This window comes from Furipterus horrens, unplaced genomic scaffold (assembly GCF_987537825.1).
Source record: "Furipterus horrens unplaced genomic scaffold, mFurHor1.1.pri manual_scaffold_6, whole genome shotgun sequence".
In the NCBI taxonomy this organism is placed as follows: Eukaryota; Metazoa; Chordata; class Mammalia; order Chiroptera; family Furipteridae; genus Furipterus; species Furipterus horrens.
The window spans coordinates 96891044-96907074 of NW_028327176.1; the positions used below are offsets into that span (position 1 = coordinate 96891044).

Sequence of the window (16031 nt, forward strand, 5' to 3'; positions counted from 1 at the left end):
CATACTGTACTGATGTTTCTCTCCTCTTTCTCCCTCCCTTCCCCTCTCTCTAAAATAAATAAAATCTTTTAAAAAACACATAAAATACAAAAAAGAAAAAGAAAACATAAAAAAAATAGCCCTGGCCAGGTAGCTCAGTTGGTTAGAGCATTGTCTCTATATGCCAAGGTTGCGGGTTCAATCCCCAGTCAGGGCATGCACAAAAAACCCAATGAATGCATAAATATGTGGTACAACACATCAATATGTCTCTCCCTCTCTAAAATCAATAAAATTTTTAAAAAGTTTATATCTTATGCTCTTTTTAGCACTTGACATACATTTGATCTAATCTTAACAACCTTGCAAAGTTTGCATCATTGTCCCCATTTTGATTGGGAAGATTGAATAACTTGCCTGAGAATGGAAACCTGGATTCAGGCCCAGTCTACCTGACACTTGAGGCTGGTGCTTTACACTGCTGTGCATCCTGTGTTGTTTCACTGTGAAATAATAAGATTTGCCTTGCCAAAGATGGTTGTGTTGGAAAGCTGCAGAACCCCCCTCTCTGACTTCATATTGTGCTTCCCCACATGGACCTGACATTAATAGGTGTTAGTAAATATGGAATAAGTGAAAACAAAAGGTTTGGGTTCTTTTCTGTGCTGTGACTACTTGAAGCATATTCCACCAGCTAGAATTCTGGCTCTTTCTCTGCCTGGGGATATTACCTTACAGGAATAGGGCCATACTTCCACTTGGGAAGGGACAGGCTGAGTGAGGGGTCTGGTTAAAGGGAGGGAGAGTTTGGAAAAGGGAGTTATAAATTGTTTTGAAATGGAAGACATATTAAGACATGTTAGCTCCCTAAATATTGATTTTAAAAGCCTTTATAAACAATATCTAGACAACTACAACAAAGTAATTATCTGGATAATTTAGACACTTTTTCCCTGTCGGTTTGGCATTGTGGCCCAGGTCATTTTGGTTTCCTGAGTTCTTTCCAAAGGAATCCAAAATTAAAAGATTAGTTAATATTAACAATAAATCCCACCTCCTTCCCTGACAATAAACTTGCTAAGGCAACCATTTATGTTTGACCTTGGCTGGGGACTCCAGGGTGGGATCTTTAGCTCATGGAGTGAAGAACCCCATTCCCAGTGGGGTTCTGCTCTTTCATGTGTTGTTACCATTTGGGTCTAAAAGCAACTGTTGTGGGGCCCAGGTAGGTATATAGGTGGTAGTTGATGGGAAAATGTAGTCTGTAAATGTCACTCTTCTTGTACCCCTCTTCACACCCCCTTTTCCCAAGGTGACCCTATGCCTTGCCCCATCACCTCGGTCTCCACTTGTCACTTAGGGGGAATAGTACTATGGAAGAGGTAAAGAGACATCTTAAGATTGAAGAGAAAGGAATAGATGGACCCCATATCATGTAAGACCTGTATTTGAGGATTGTCCTAGATGCCTAGGCTTCGCGCCAAGAGTATCTTACTTAAATTATTTTGTTCAGAGATAATTCTGAGGCCAAGAAGGGACATGGCTGAGGTGAACTAATACAGCTAGTGTCACTGTTCTGTTGTTTGTCTTCCCAAGCCCGATTGCACATACAGGACTCACTGTAGACTATGTGGAAGGACCTGGGAAAGGCAAAAATATCAACGGAATTGGTCTTGGTTGGGACTTCCAACTTCACACTAGTTTATCCTATCTTTTTTAGGGGAAACTACGCCGATGTGATAACTAAACACATTCTGTCACCAACTCGGGAAAGGATGAGGGAGGGAGCTAGAGTACCCGCACGCTTTTATTGAGGGCTCCAAGGGAATTAGGGCGGTCCCGAGGCCCGGTTAAGGCAAGGTCACAGGTGGGGGTAGTCATACTTCCGGCCTGAAGGGAGGGCGGAGCTTTGGGTCTCCATGGAGACAGCTTCACGTAGCAACCTGGCGAGCGTTGAGCTGAGCTGCTGGCGAGATGGACTCGGAGAGCCTCCTGCTGTCCCTGGAGCTGGCGTCGGGCAGTGGGCAGGGCCTCAGCCCGGACCGTCGGGCCTCGCTGCTCACTTCCCTTTTGCTGGTTAAGCGCGACTACCGCTACAGTCGGGTGCTCTTCTGGGGCCGCATCCTTGGCCTCGTCGCCGATTACTACATCGCGCAGGGTCTGAGTGAGGACCACCTCGCACCGCGCAAGACACTGTACAGGTGAAGGCGGTGCCGGGGCGGCCGAGGCCGCAGGGCGATACTGAAGGGAGGGCCACTGGTGGGCCGGGAAGGATGGGCAAAGGTAGGAACGGAAAGGGGCGGGGCTTGCGCGGTCTAGGAAGCCGGTGGAGACGGGATTTGAGGAGGAGGGAATGGGGAAAGGCCTGAGGAGCGAGGCCGAGGACGTGAGAAACAGGTAGAGCCTAAAGGGGCGGGGAAGTGGGTGGGCGAGGTCTGAGAGGGCGGGGCTCTGGGAGGACACTGGGGGCAAAGGGATGCAAGAGAAACTTAGAAGCTAGCGGGTTTACAGTAGAGTCTGGGCCAAGGACGGAGGTTGAGCAAGGTAGAAGTTCCGGGATAATGGAGACCTGGAGTAGAAGCCAGGTGCAAACCCGGTGCGGATGGGTCTGGCTTTTCAAAGAGTTCAGTTTGCAGAAGGGTCAGAAGCCGCGGGGGTGGTGTGGGGGGAAGCGTGTCCAGAGCATCCTCCGTGGAGATGTTGGCTTACAGCAAGAGGCGCTCTAGGAAGTAGTGAAGGAAAGCGGAATGGGAGAGAAGGGATTTAGAACTGGGGAAAACTACCCGGACACTACCATACAGGACCATGCAGCTGCTTCTTGACTACCCCTGCATTGATGAGGAGCTCAACACCTTTAAAGCAGTCCGTCAGCTGCAGGAAGTTGGAAACGTAATTTATCTATGCATACATCAATCCAACAGTGGTTGGATGCATCCTGTGCTACACGTCTCGATTGGGGTTACAAAGAGTACTGTGACTAACCCTGTCTCCAAGTTACTCACATCTTAGGGAGGCAGACCTATGTGTAACCCAGCAATTACAGCAAAGTTTGTTAAAACTAGAATAGAGGTGTACCCAAAGGGAGGCCAAGGTGGGCATTCTCCTAGAGAGCAGTTACATAAGACTACTAAGGGAGTAACTTCTTTGAGATCTCAAAGGTGAACAGTTCTTCAGGAAGGTGTGGGGAGAAAGGCATGCCAGTTAGAGGGAACAGTTGTACAAATTTGTTGGCCAAAGCTGGCTTGGAGTGTTTGGGAGAACAGAGGGTGGGTAAACATAACAGTGGCAGCAGAGGGTGTTATGTAGAACTGGATGGGGAAGCCATGGAGTTGAACTTTGTCCATAGGTTACAGGCAAGAAGAACCTGCTCTGATCTGAGTGGGCAGAATGGCCAGAAGTGGGGGAACATTTAGAAGTCTGTTGCAGTGTCCAGCTGAGGTAATCAAGGGTAGGGGATGGGTCAGAAAGATTTAAGTGGTAGAACTGTCAGGATCTGTGACTGAACAGGGAGTTGGGGGACAGGGAGGTAAAGAAGAGGTCAAGGCTGATACCTCCTTCCAGTTTAGCAGCTGATCATATGCTGGTGCCGCACAGTGGGAGAGAATTCAAGAAGCAGGACAAATTCAAGAAGTAGAGAAGATCTAGTGAATTTGGTGGGAGGTGCCTGGGGGACAGGAGGAATATTAAAGTACAGATCTGGAATCCGGAAGAAGAAAGTGAATTGAAGATAGAGATTTGAGACTTATTTCATTTTATTCCATAAGTTTGTATTTCTTCAGTACCTACTATGTGCCAGGCATTGAATTCAGTGGTAAATGAGACAAAGTCTGCAGTCATAAAATTTACATTGTAGTATGTGTGGAGCAGGAGGGGAGACAGACAGTAAATAAGCACACACATATATTGCATGTCAGCTGATGCTAAGTAGTAAGGGGGATAGAAAATATAGGATGGGGTACTGTGTTTTTAATAAGTGCTCATGGATGGCCTCTGATAAGGCAACATTTGAGAAGAGACCTGTAGCAACTGAGTGAGCTATGTGTTTATTTGAGGGGAAAAGAATTCCATGCAAAGGCCCTGAGGGAGGTGTGTGCTTAGTGTGTTTGTGGAATCTCATATGGGCTAGTATGGCTAGGGAGGAGTGAAGGAGGCAGGCATTGTAGGACATGAGGTCAGAGGGGTACGGGGTTGGAGACCATCATGCGTTGCCTTGTGGGGCATTGTAAGGACCCGACTACGGGAAGTCACTGAAAGGCTCTGCAGTGCTGTCCCTCTAAGGAGCAGACCCATGTCTTTCCTCCCACACAGACGTGCATCTTTACTTTTCTCTCCTAATCTCGAAGGGTCACCATGAGACTTGCAGCCAGGGGTGCAGTGGGCAGTAGCAGCTCATCTCAGGCTAACCCCTTGAACCTGTCTCCAAGGTCCCTTTTCTCTTAACTTTCCAGTGAGCCCAAGCAGCCCCACCTAGGCTTATTTTTTTTCTATAACATTTCTAGAGAGCCAAAGTAACCCTGCCTAGGCCCTCTCCTGTTGCTTTTTCTTTCCTAGTCCATCCTTGTTTCACTGTCCCCAGCTTTAATAAACACACTCTCAAAAACAGAAAAAGGAAAGAAAGAAAAAGAAAGAGGAAGATTAGTTTTGCACAGAAGCATGATCTGGCTTAGGTGGTAACAGTTGGATGAGGACTAAATGAAGGGGAGTGAGTATGGAACTGGTGAGACCAGCTGGAGGCTATTGCAGAATCCAGGCAAGAGTAAATGGTGGCTTGGCCCAGGGAGGAAGCAGTGGAGGTTGTGAGAGGCGGTTGGTTGGACTCTGGATACCGACTAGCAGTTGGGGCTGTGGGAACCATTTGAAGTGAGACTACAGAGAGAAAAGAGGGGTGAGGAAATACTTAAGGCACTGGAGGAGGGAGAAGGCAATATTAAAAGAAATAGGAATGGAAATGCATTTGTTGATTTTCAGGTCATCCCATGGATGATCTCCTAAGCAGTTTCTTGGGGGTGGTGGGGGCAAAAATCATGGTGCATTGGGCAGAGTGAAAGTGAGAAAGGGTTCCCACAGGGCAAATTGCTTTCAGATTATTGTTTACAGTTGGGGCAGGGAAGGGAGGAACAGGAAAGCGGCATTTTCTAGAGGGGCATGGGTTTGAGGGCTGTTGCTTTAGAATGCTGAGAAGTTTTTATGTTGAGAATGAGGCAGTTAGTGAGTGAAGGGAGGGAAGATGAGCAGAGAGCAGGCTGGGGACACAGGTCCTGAGTGGATCAGAGAGGGCTGGGAATATGTCCTCTCCTGGTGGGAAGTGATAAAGAAGGGACTGGGCTGGCTGGTGCTCCTGGAGACCTCAAAGGAGGAGAGGCCCTGGAGCCTGGGCCCAGCTTTCCTGAGAAATGGGGGAGACTGAGCACAAATTAGGGGCCCACCAAAGCAGAGGACCAGCAGTTGAGGAAAACTTGAGCTTCCAGAACACATCCAGAATCTTACAGTCCAGATATCCAGGAAGACTCTTGGAATTTTGGCATACATGAACCTTTTGTGACCTTTTAAAAAATAAAACGGCATTTGCATCACATTTGGAGGTGGGGTGCATCATTAGACACCTGGGGCAGTGTTTCTTGGGTCTCACCCCTTGGGAGAAGGGGTGGTGACAGGAAGCCCGAGTGAGAGCGGGAGTTGGAAACCAGGGTGATGTGGATATTGTTGACAGCCTGAACTGCATGGAGTGGAGCCTCTTGCCCCCTGCCACAGAGGAGATGGCGGTGCAGACATCTGTGGTGAAGGGCCGCTTCATGGGGGACCCCTCACACGAATATGAACACACCAAGCTGCAGAAAGTGAACGAGGGTGATAAGGTGTTTGAAGAAGAAGTAGTGGTGAGTGAATGAGAGAGGAGGGGGGCCTGAAGGAAGAGGGCCTGGGCCATCGCAAACCCCGTCCAACAGAAACTATGGTGACAACAACATAACAACACAGCTCCTGAGCAACAGGGTGGGGAGTGGATGGGCAGCTCTTGTGAAGCCTGGCTCTGCGGCAGGGGCAGGGAAGAAAGGGTCTGTGCTGAGCTCTGTGGTAGGGGCATGGGTACAGCCTCTTCTATTTTTGTATCAATTTTTGTTTTCCTAGATAATACATGCACGTGGTTCAAAATTCAAAGGTACAAAAAGGAATATAGCAACGTGCTCCTTCCATCTCTGTCTTCCAGTCACCCAGATCCTTTTCCTGGGGGACAGTAATGTAACTGTTTTGAGTGTATGTGTCCAAATCTTGCTCCTCAAATAACAGCCTGGATCAGAAGCATCACTATACCCTGGAAGTTAGAAATGCAGAATAATGGCAGGTGGGGGAGAGGGCGGGGGCACCAGGATCTGCATTTTAGCTCATTCCCAGGAGATTCAAATTCATATTTAAGTATGAGAAGCTCTGTTTCCAGAGACATTTTATGCAAATACAAACCCCAGCAAATCCTTACCTCTTTACATATTCTCTTTTTATCTTACGAACAAAACAAGAAAGAATGGCAGCATGTTATACACACAGTTCTGCACCTTGTACTTTTTACCTAACATTTTGGAGAGCTTTCTACATCAGTGCCTTAAAGAGCCTCCCCACTCTTTTTACCATTGTGTGAATGTACTATAATTTAACCAGTGTCTTCTTCATGGAAGTGGAGGTTTCCAATGTTTAGCTCTGACAAACAGTGCCATAACGAGTGACCTTGTACATATATCATTTCCAGTGTGCGCAGTCTATCTGAATGATCAATTCCTAGAAATGGAAATCTAGGTTAAAGAGTAAGGAGCCCAAGTTTTGAACACAAAAGTCTGGGTCCAAGTCTGTGATGACTCAACATCACCCCTTCCCACCTGACAGCCCTAACTTCCCTTAAGTTTTATTTTCTGTAAAATTGGGGTAAATACATTTACACCTCAGGCTTGTGCAGATTAAATGAGGTGACATACTTACAGCTCTTGGCCTAGACACTTATTAAATATTAGTTTCCATCTCCCCCTTTGTAAATAATTCCAGTTGATAGCCCATGGGAAATAGGTGGCTGGGTGACTCTGGGGGCCCCTGCTGACATGTTTTTCCTGTCAAGTACTGCTTGTTCCCAAAACATCTATGAAATCCTTTTGCTCGGGGTTGCCCTTGATATTGATTGCAGCCACATTTCATCTGCATAAAAATGTTATAACATGGGGTGATGTTCGGGAAATAATGTTAATCAAAGAGTAGAATATGAAACTATATAAATTTTGACTAATTGTGATTTAAATATATGCATTAATAAAAGGATAGAAGGAAGTACACCAAAATGTTATCGGTGATAATCTTTAGGAGGTGGGATTATGGTTTTAATTCTCTTAAGTATGTTATAAAATATTTCTGATCACCCAAATAGTTTACAGTGAGCATGATTGCTTTTATATTTTCAAAAGGCAAAATAAGCAACCTTTAAATCTGATAATAGGATGCTCTGTTTTTGAAAGGGTATAAAAGAAACCATTAACTGTGGTTGCTCCCAGTGAGGGCAATTAGGGGGCGAGAGATGGGCTGCAAGAGACTTTTTATTTTTATTTTTTGTAGTTTTAAGTATTGTACCACCAGTATGTATTACCAATTTTAAAAAAAAAGAAAGTCTTGATAGGAAGAAAGGGAGGGCTTGCCAGTGTGATTTTCCATGGACCTGGCATCTACACCGTGGTGACCCAGGTCAGATGGTTATGCTGAGGGCCCTGCACCAGAGGGGAGTGGGCACAGCACCCTGTCAGGAAGGCTTGTCTCCTATCACCTCAGGTCCGGATCAAGGAAGAGACCCGTTTGGTGTCCATCATTGACCAGATCGACAAGGCTGTGGCTATTATCCCCCGAGGTGCCCTCTTTAAGACCCCTTTTGGACCCATCCATGTCAATCGGACCTTTGAAGGTGAGTTCTCTGGGGTCTCTCTCATACGCAGGAGGGCATCTCTTCCCAAACATATTCAGACATATATCTGGGAGTCTGGGCGAATCTGCCTACTTCCTTAGTGAAGAAATAGCTATAACCACATCACTTGGGAGAATGTGTCCAATTACCTGGTGTTGGTGTTTGGCATGGGCTACCCAGTCACTGGACTCTGACTCTTTTCTGCCTGAAGGTGGGAGAGCATTTGGCCACCTGGGTCTCAGGGCTGTGTGGGTCTGGCCTCCCTGCCTTTTCCCACCTTCCTCCTCCTTGGTCTCTCTTCACTGCAGGATCTGGGCCCAATTTGGGCTGAGGGAACACTAGTCCCTTTTCTCCTTTCAGTTCTCTATAGTATATTGAGTCATGTGCAAGCCCCCTTCATGTGGTCCCCATGCATAGAGAAAGTAAGCTGTGGGATTCTCTATCTACCTGCTACCTCTTTTTAGGACTGTCCTTGTCCGAAGCCAAGAAGCTCAGTTCCTACTTCCACTTCAGGGAGCCTATTGAGATGAAGAACAAGACCTTGCTTGAAAAGGCTGACCTAGACCCCTCCCTGGACTTCATGGACTCCTTGGAGCATGACATCCCCAAAGGTAATAGCCTATTATTTTGAGGACATTGGATCTGCCCCCAGGTCAAAGCAGTGGACCATGCACCTGCCATTTTCCTCTGTGAGTGGAACCAAGGGCCTGGGTGGTAGATGGTGGTTTAACATGAGTCCTTGAGGGTCGAGCTTCCCCAGCATCCAATATAAGTTTCAACTCATGGTAAACAGTCGGTAAATGTTTGCCGACAAAAGGAAGTATTGTCTTACATATGCTTTCACAGATAGGAAGTCTCTCAGTGTCTCTTTTAAATAAAAATTTTCATATTAATCTTGAATAGAGGCATACATCCATCTTTGTTAGTTTGGGGTTAGATCCAGTGCTTGGCACATAGCTGGTGCTCAGTAAGTGGGTGCTGATTGACTAAATAGCAAAGCACCTGCTCAGGATATGAATTCTGCATATTTGCTTCCTGCTATGTGTATGGGACTTCTACATTTTAAAACACAGATTCAGAGGCCTTCTTATGCTTCAGGGCCCACCTGGCCCAGGCATATATCCTTGGGTGGTGGGGTCACAGAGACCACATTTTTCCTTCTCCTGAGCTTCACCAGTAGAATGTGTTCTGGGAATATGCTCTTTCTTGCTTAGATGCTGTACCTCAAGACAGCTGCCAGGCTCTGGGCAATCTGGAGCAGACCCAGGATACTGACTCAGTTCCCCTGCCTCTTTTGCTCCCCATGTTTCGCATTCTGAGAACTGGAGGGATCTGTTGTTGATGACAGCAGTGATAATGGTAAATGATAATAATAATAATAACTCATAAAAGCAATGGCACTGCTTATTTTGTGCTAGGCACTGTACTCAGCCTTTCCCCTAACTTATCTCATTTTACTATTCACAGCCAACCTGAGAGGTAGATACTGTTATTATCCCCATTTTATAGATGAAGAAACAGAGACTCAGAGAGTTCAACCCAAGGGCACAGTAAGTGTTAGAGCATTTGACTCCAGGGCTCTGGCATTAACTGTGGTGTCAAATAGATGGTGTTTCTTTTTAAGTAGACAATGGGAATGGCGGGACCACTAGAGGACACACTTCAGAGGAGCAAATGAGCTTCTCAGTTGGGTTGCAACTCAGGATGGAGGTGGGCTGGCAGTAGCAGTAGTGGTTAAGGTGAGGGCTCTGGAATTAGAGAGCCTGGGTTGGAATTCTGAATCTGCTACTTGCTAGCTGTGTGACTTTGGGCAAGTCCCTCAACTTTTTTAGAGAGAGGGGAAGGGAGGAAGAAAGAGAGGGAGAGAAACATCAATGTGTGAGAGATACATAGTTGCCTCTCATACACCCCCAACACCCCCAGCTGGGGACCTAGCCCACAACCCAGGCATGTGCCCTGACCGGGAATTGAACCGGCAACCTTTTGGTTTATGGGATGATGCTCAACCCACTGAGCCACACCAGTCAGGGCCAATTTTCCTGATTTCTAAAAGGGAAATGATATTTTCTACCTCATTGGGTTGTTATGACAATTAAGAGTCAACACATATACAAAATGCTTCTAACAGTGCCTAACACATAATAAGAACTCATGTAAAAATTAATAATTACTGATATATTTTTAGTGGCAAAAAGGCCTTAGAGGTGGATTGGGCATACCTAGGAAGACCTAGAGGGCGAACGGTAGGAGGACTACCTAGATCAAGGCAATAGGAGCTTCTGGTGGCTTGTGAACAGGTCTATGATAGTAAGGTAGTGGTGCATGGATGGATGGAGAAGGAACAAGTCAGGGATCTGGATGCCATTTCAGGACTACTGTATTGCCCCAGGGGCCAGGCAGTGGGTCCCAAGAGGGTAAGGGCTGCCAGCAAGGAATGGCTACTCTGGCCTTGGCCACATGGGGGCGCTCGAGGTAAAGCTTCTCTGAGCATGGAAATGGGCTCCTGGACCTGTGGAGAGAGACGTTTATAGGGATTGGGGCATTTCTCACCCATGAGACACACTTTCCAGACTCCAGTTATCTCCTTCAACTCTGTGCTCCCAGCCACACATCCCTGGGGGGTTGATAAAGGAGCCAGGAATGTTGTGATGGTGGGACCCAGTGTCGGGCTGAGAGATCGGGGGAGAAAAGTACTCTTAATGCCTCTAATCTGGGGGCAGTAGCCCCACCTCCTGATTCAAGGTGAGGCTGGAAAACCCTGCTGGATGTTGACTTCTCAGCCCTCTCACCTGCAGCTGGATGCTCCAGGGCCAGTGGATGAGGTCCTTTGTCCACACTGTTGGATGATTAGGGGCCTAACACAAGAGCACCTCGCACTCTTGGAACCTCTCTGTGTGGTGGGAGGGACAAGGAGGGTGTTAGGGCCTTTGCAGGCAAGACTAAAGCCAGCTAGCTGGGCTTTTGGGGTCCAGCAAAGTGTTCCTGAGAATCACATTAATCCTGTCTGCCTTGCCACCTGGGGTAAAGGGGACACAGGAGGCAGCTGTCTCTCCCTGCAGCAAGGGGTATAAGATATGGAGCATTGTGGGTCTTCCTAAAGGATATCAGGGGCCACCCTGATATGTCCATTCAGCTAGTGAATTTATAATATTAGGCCCCTGGGAGGTACAGGATTTGGGCCTGGGAGGTGGGTGAGTAGCAGTGGCCTGAGGCCCTAGACATTCAGCCATAATGGTGGGCCTCAGGGCTGAAGGACCAACTGGTGGTTTGACATCTCAGTCCACCCCAGCTTGTTGCTTTGTCCTCAGTGCTGGAGCCTTGGAGTTGAGGACTCCTAGCATCTCTTGTGTGTAGGGGCCTGAGAGGGGAGAGATGCTTTTGGCCTGACCTTGGGAAACCTCACAGCTTCTGGGCCTCCAGCTCCTGCACCCCAAAGCCACCACCAAAAAGCCTCCAGGAAGTCAGGCCCAGTTTTTTCTCATGATGGCTTGGTGAGGGCCATGGTGTAGGGATGTAAATGTGGTCAGGGAGATCACACACTCTGATTTAGCTCCCAGACTCCCTTCCTTATCTGCCAGTTAAAGAGCAGAGAAGCTTCTGGGAGGTAGCACTTCCAGGCAGAGAGCAGTGAATGGGCTGAGCTGCTAAGGGTTGGGGGGCAAACCCCAAGGAAGTTAGTTCCCTGGGACATGAGCACTGGCTGTCAGCATGGGATTTGGTGGGATGGAATTTTCTGCCCAGGTAAGATTATTATTTCCTTTTTGGGTCTGAGGCAGTTGTTCAGGGGGACTTAGTGTCACCTCTGAGCAGGTATGGTATAGGTTGGCCCTGTCCCTGGGACTCTTGCTCTGTGCCCATGGAGATCAGCAGCTTGTTCCTGGGCCAGCCTGGGGCCACTAATGCCCTCCTGAGCTGTTCTGCCATGCCCCGGGGTCTGTAGAGTTTTGTGGGAGTGAGTAGCTTTCAAAGCAGAACCATCCTCCTGGTTGATGCAGGAAAACAGCTAAAGGTTCTCTGAGCTCAGGCTGCAGCCAGATGAGAAAGATGGAGCACCAGGTCAGGAGGCCAGATTTCTAGATAGTACTCTGCCATTCTATCCCCCTGAACCACTGAGTGGCTATTATGTGCCAAGCACTGGGGATGTCTTTGTGAACAAGACAAGGCACCATCCTTGCCTCAGGGAGGTTTGGGAAGATCAAATAAAACAGGATGAAAAGTGGAAATGTAAAATAGGAGGTGCTTCACCAATGAAGTCATTGTGTCCTGGGAAGCAGAAAGGGGCAGGCAGAGCAGCAAGGGAAGCAGAGCAGGAAGGGTGGAGGGCAGGGGCTCCTCTCCTTGCTCTGCTCTGCTCCACTAAGGAACTGTGGGGACCTGCCAGGCCTAGGGTGGCTGGGCTCCAGCACAAGTGAGCTCTCAGCAGCGATGCCCAATTCAGGCAGCAGAGGGCAGCAAGGGACCTGCCTGCTTGGAAAGCAGCCTTTAAAATGTGGTGGTTGGGGAAAGGTTAGGGTACAGGGGAGACAGGGGAACGGGAGCATGGGAGAGTGGTGGGGAACATGGTACCCTCAATCATCGTGCTCTTTGGGGTGTATGCACGTGGCTCCTCCCACCCAGTCCCTTGGAAGCCTGGCTGACAGGACAGGTGCTCGACATTTTTGGAATTGGCAGGGGGTGAGGGGTGGGGAGGTGTTGGCCTTACCAGACAGGGCACTCTTCCGTCACACCCCTCAGCCTCTAGGGGGTTTCACCATACCTTCTGGCCTGGTGTGGTGGGAGCAGCCACTCTGAGAAGCAACCCATGCCATTTTTGTGTGTGTAACAAGTTGTATAGTGCTGGCTGAAAGGGTTCCCCTGGACAGCCCTGATTCCCAGCCTGGCTCACTGTCCCCCTCAAACTGAATCTCAGAGCTTTGCTGCCTTTCTTCCTGGAGGACAGAAGAGTGTATAAGAGAAGCATACCCTAGCCTGACATTTCCACACTGGCAAGGTGGGTGAGACCCTGGTCTCTGGACACCCAGGACTTCCTGCTGATTGCAGGAGGCCCTGTTTCTGATTACCAGCTTGTTCCCCATAACAGCCTCAAAAAAGAGCATCTTAAAACAAAAAACAAAACAAAAACAGAGCTTGCAGAAGAGAGTGGGTGCCAGAGGGCAGGAGGGGAAGTCTGAGGAGACTTGGGAGAGGCTGGGCTGTGAACTGAAACACCAGGGCCACAGGAAGCTGCTTCTGGAATCCTAGAGGCAGAAGCAGCAGCAGCAGCAGCTGCCTGGGTCCAGCCTCTGCAGCAGTTGCAGTAAGCAAGTGGGTGAAGGTGGCAGCAAATGCCTGGCTTCCCAGGTAGACACTACGTGACTCCTGGCACGTTGAGAGTCTGCATGTTTCCTGGGCAACCAGCTGAGCCAGGAACAAGGAGAGGACAGGAGTGTGACAGGAATGCAAGGGAGGGAGGGAGGCAGTGTTACTGGATGGCTGCCCCCTCACATGCTGCTTCCACACCCGGCCAGTGCCCTCCTGCCTCCTTGGCGCTGCTGTCCTCCTGCCCCTGTGGGGGTCAGTATATTTCTCTAGCATCCCTATCAGTTTCTCCTTGCTCTCTGGAGGTGGGAGCTCTTGCTGATAAGTCTGGGCCCCTTCATCTGCTACAGGAAAGAGGTTGCCAAACCCTAGGTAGGCAGGCCTGGTGTGAGGGAAGGCTGGGACCAGCTCTTGCCCAGGGTGTGCTAAGATGCTAACAGTGAACTGATGAGTGGTCTAGGTTGGGGGACTCCAGGGCTCTTATATTTCCAGGACAGCATTTGGCCTAGGCAGGCCATGAGCTACCCTCCCTGGTAGGCAGAGTGAGGCAGAGCCTGACCTTTCTCAGTTCAAGGGGACTGTGGGGCCGTCCCCAGATACCTTGGGCGCTGGGATGGGGGTGGGGGTGTATGTGACTAAGGGACGCTAGGGGATACACCTTCCTGGGGTCTGTGCTTCTGGCCAAAGGCTGAATGCAGCGCATTGTGAATACTTTTTCTGTCATACCCCACTCCCATTATCTCTAGGTGATGATTTTTGGAATGAGTGACTAGGAAAGCAAGAGGCCTCAGGCCTCTGAGGGCAGGTCTGGCAGATGGAGGACTTCAGGTGCACAGAGAAGAAAACTGTAGGAGCCAGGGGAAATGTCCCTTTTCTGTGACCAGGAAAGCACCCCCAGTTCCCCAGCCAGAGCTCTGGTAACCCAGGGACACTCTTCTTGATGCTGTCTGGCCAGCACCATGTGGTTCTAGGGGAGTGGAATCAAGCACACACTGTAGCTTCCACTTGGTCTCATGCATGGGCGGTGACACTTGCAGTGCTGTGGTGGGCTCCCAGCCAGCCTCTTCCTGAGTAGGCAGGGCCAGCTGACCTACATGCACCAGAAAGCTTTGGCTTTGATTTGGACAGGTGACAGTACCCTCAGCAGGGCTGAGCTGCTGTCAGGGTCAGGGGCTCCTGGTGGCCAAGTCTCTTAGAGGCAGGGTGGCCACTGTTGGGTGGAGACTGAGCTGTGAGGCTGCTGGTTGTGGAGTGAACAGGGTGGGCCATGGTTGGAGGAGTCCTGTGGGAAGCTGGGGCAGCGGGAGCCAAGCAGCCGGGCTGAGCTGGCAGCCGATGAAGGTCTCAGCAGTTCTCAGTGCATCACTGGCTGGTCCAACACCAAAACCTTCAAAGCATTTGCCTTTCTGGAAGGGCCTGGAACAGAACTATGGCTGGGTCTGGGAGGGGCCTCGGTGCGCAGGGGAATAGAAGTTCCAGATCTGCATCCAGAGGCGATTTTCCCAGGCTCCTTCCTCCCACACAGCGGCTCCCTCCCTCAGTTCTGGAGATGGATCAGGTCCTTCCCGCCAAGTCCTAATGGCTGCACAACTCAGCCCTAGGCTGGGTTGCTCCTGTCTGGGGAGCAAAAACCAGAGCAAGACCCAGGACAAAGGCTCAGGTTTCCTCCCGCCAAGGATGGCTCCCAGTCCACCAGTGGCCAGAAAGGTCTATTGAGCTGGGAGGCCTGAAACGACCAAACTTCTGTATGAGCCCCTGGTCAGGTCTAATCTGTTTCAGAGCAGAGGATTCTGGGACTGGAGAAGCGAAAGCAAAATAGCAAGTGGGGGCAAACTGCACTAGGACTGAAGGTCACTGGTGACTGCTCCCAGCAGAGGGTAAGAGGGAGCCCAGAGAATCTCCCCAGGCCTGGCCCCAACTCCTGTGGATTCAACTTCCTCCCCCACTCAACGTTTAACTAGACTTGCTGACAGGAACAAAATGCACTCATTTGAGTTTCACCTCTTTTCATTTCCTTTGCCCTCCCTCTGGAAGTGGTTTTAATGAGCAGTGAAATGGCTAAAAGGCAATCAGGAGGAGTAAAGTGCCAGGATAATTAAACTGTCTTCCCTCTTCCCAGTGGAACCTTAGCACCTGGGCCTGGCTGTCCAGGGAGCTGTGGCTCCACAGCACCCAGGCCTCGCTTGCTCTCCAGGGTCCTGGAGCATCCAGATGGAGAGGGGCAATGCCCTGGTGGTGCTGCGCAGTCTGCTCTGGCCAGGCCTCACTTTCTACCACGCCCCCTGCACCAAGAACTGTGGCTATATCTACGTGGGCACCGGTGAGAAGAACATAGACTTGCCCTTCATGCTGTAGGAGGAGCCAGCCCGGGAACTTTTTATGTAGAGCATAAACATTATTTTCATACATTTCTGTGAATTTGGTCCGTTTGTTCTGTCCTGCCACTTCCCCTCATCTCCAACTCCATCTGGTGTCCAGGCTCTGAGGACAGCTCCAAGGACCCACAGCTCTAAAGCAGTGGCAGAGGATCAGAATGTGCTAACAAGAGAGAATAGCGGGTGGAAATGGCTGTGGGAGGTGATGGCCAGGAGCCCTTTAAGGAAGGCAGCTCTTGGGCTCAGATTAGAGTTGTACGTGGGCCAGGCAGCCTAGCTCACCTCCTTGCAGCCCCCAGGCCCAAGACTAACAGCTGTCGAAACAGAGGATGGGAACCTGTTTGGCCTGTGAACAACTCCCGTTGGTTGCATTCACGTACCCCACCACAATAGATTAGTGACTCAATGCTCAGTAACTGGCCGGAAATGGGCCCAAGCCCCTCACACTTCCC

The 16031-nt window shown here is 49.5% G+C and overlaps 1 protein-coding gene across 4 annotated transcripts; it reads left to right on the plus strand.

The window, feature by feature from the left end:
• Positions 1-1874: 1874 nt before the first annotated feature.
• Positions 1875-15612, plus strand: RSPH9 (radial spoke head component 9). Of its 4 annotated transcripts, none has more exons than XM_090282489.1 (5): positions 1875-2180; positions 5690-5855; positions 7777-7906; positions 8371-8517; positions 15381-15612. In XM_090282489.1, exons 1-5 carry the CDS (start codon positions 1954-1956, stop codon positions 15557-15559), a joined length of 849 nt encoding a protein of 282 aa, XP_090138615.1. In that variant the 5' UTR covers positions 1875-1953; the 3' UTR covers positions 15560-15612. The 4 variants fall into 4 exon arrangements, with proteins under 4 accessions (XP_090138615.1, XP_090138618.1, XP_090138617.1 ...); XM_090282492.1 differs by lacking the exon at positions 15381-15612 and adding an exon at positions 12816-14095; XM_090282491.1 differs by lacking the exon at positions 15381-15612 and adding an exon at positions 9121-9275.
• Positions 15613-16031: the final 419 nt, after the last annotated feature.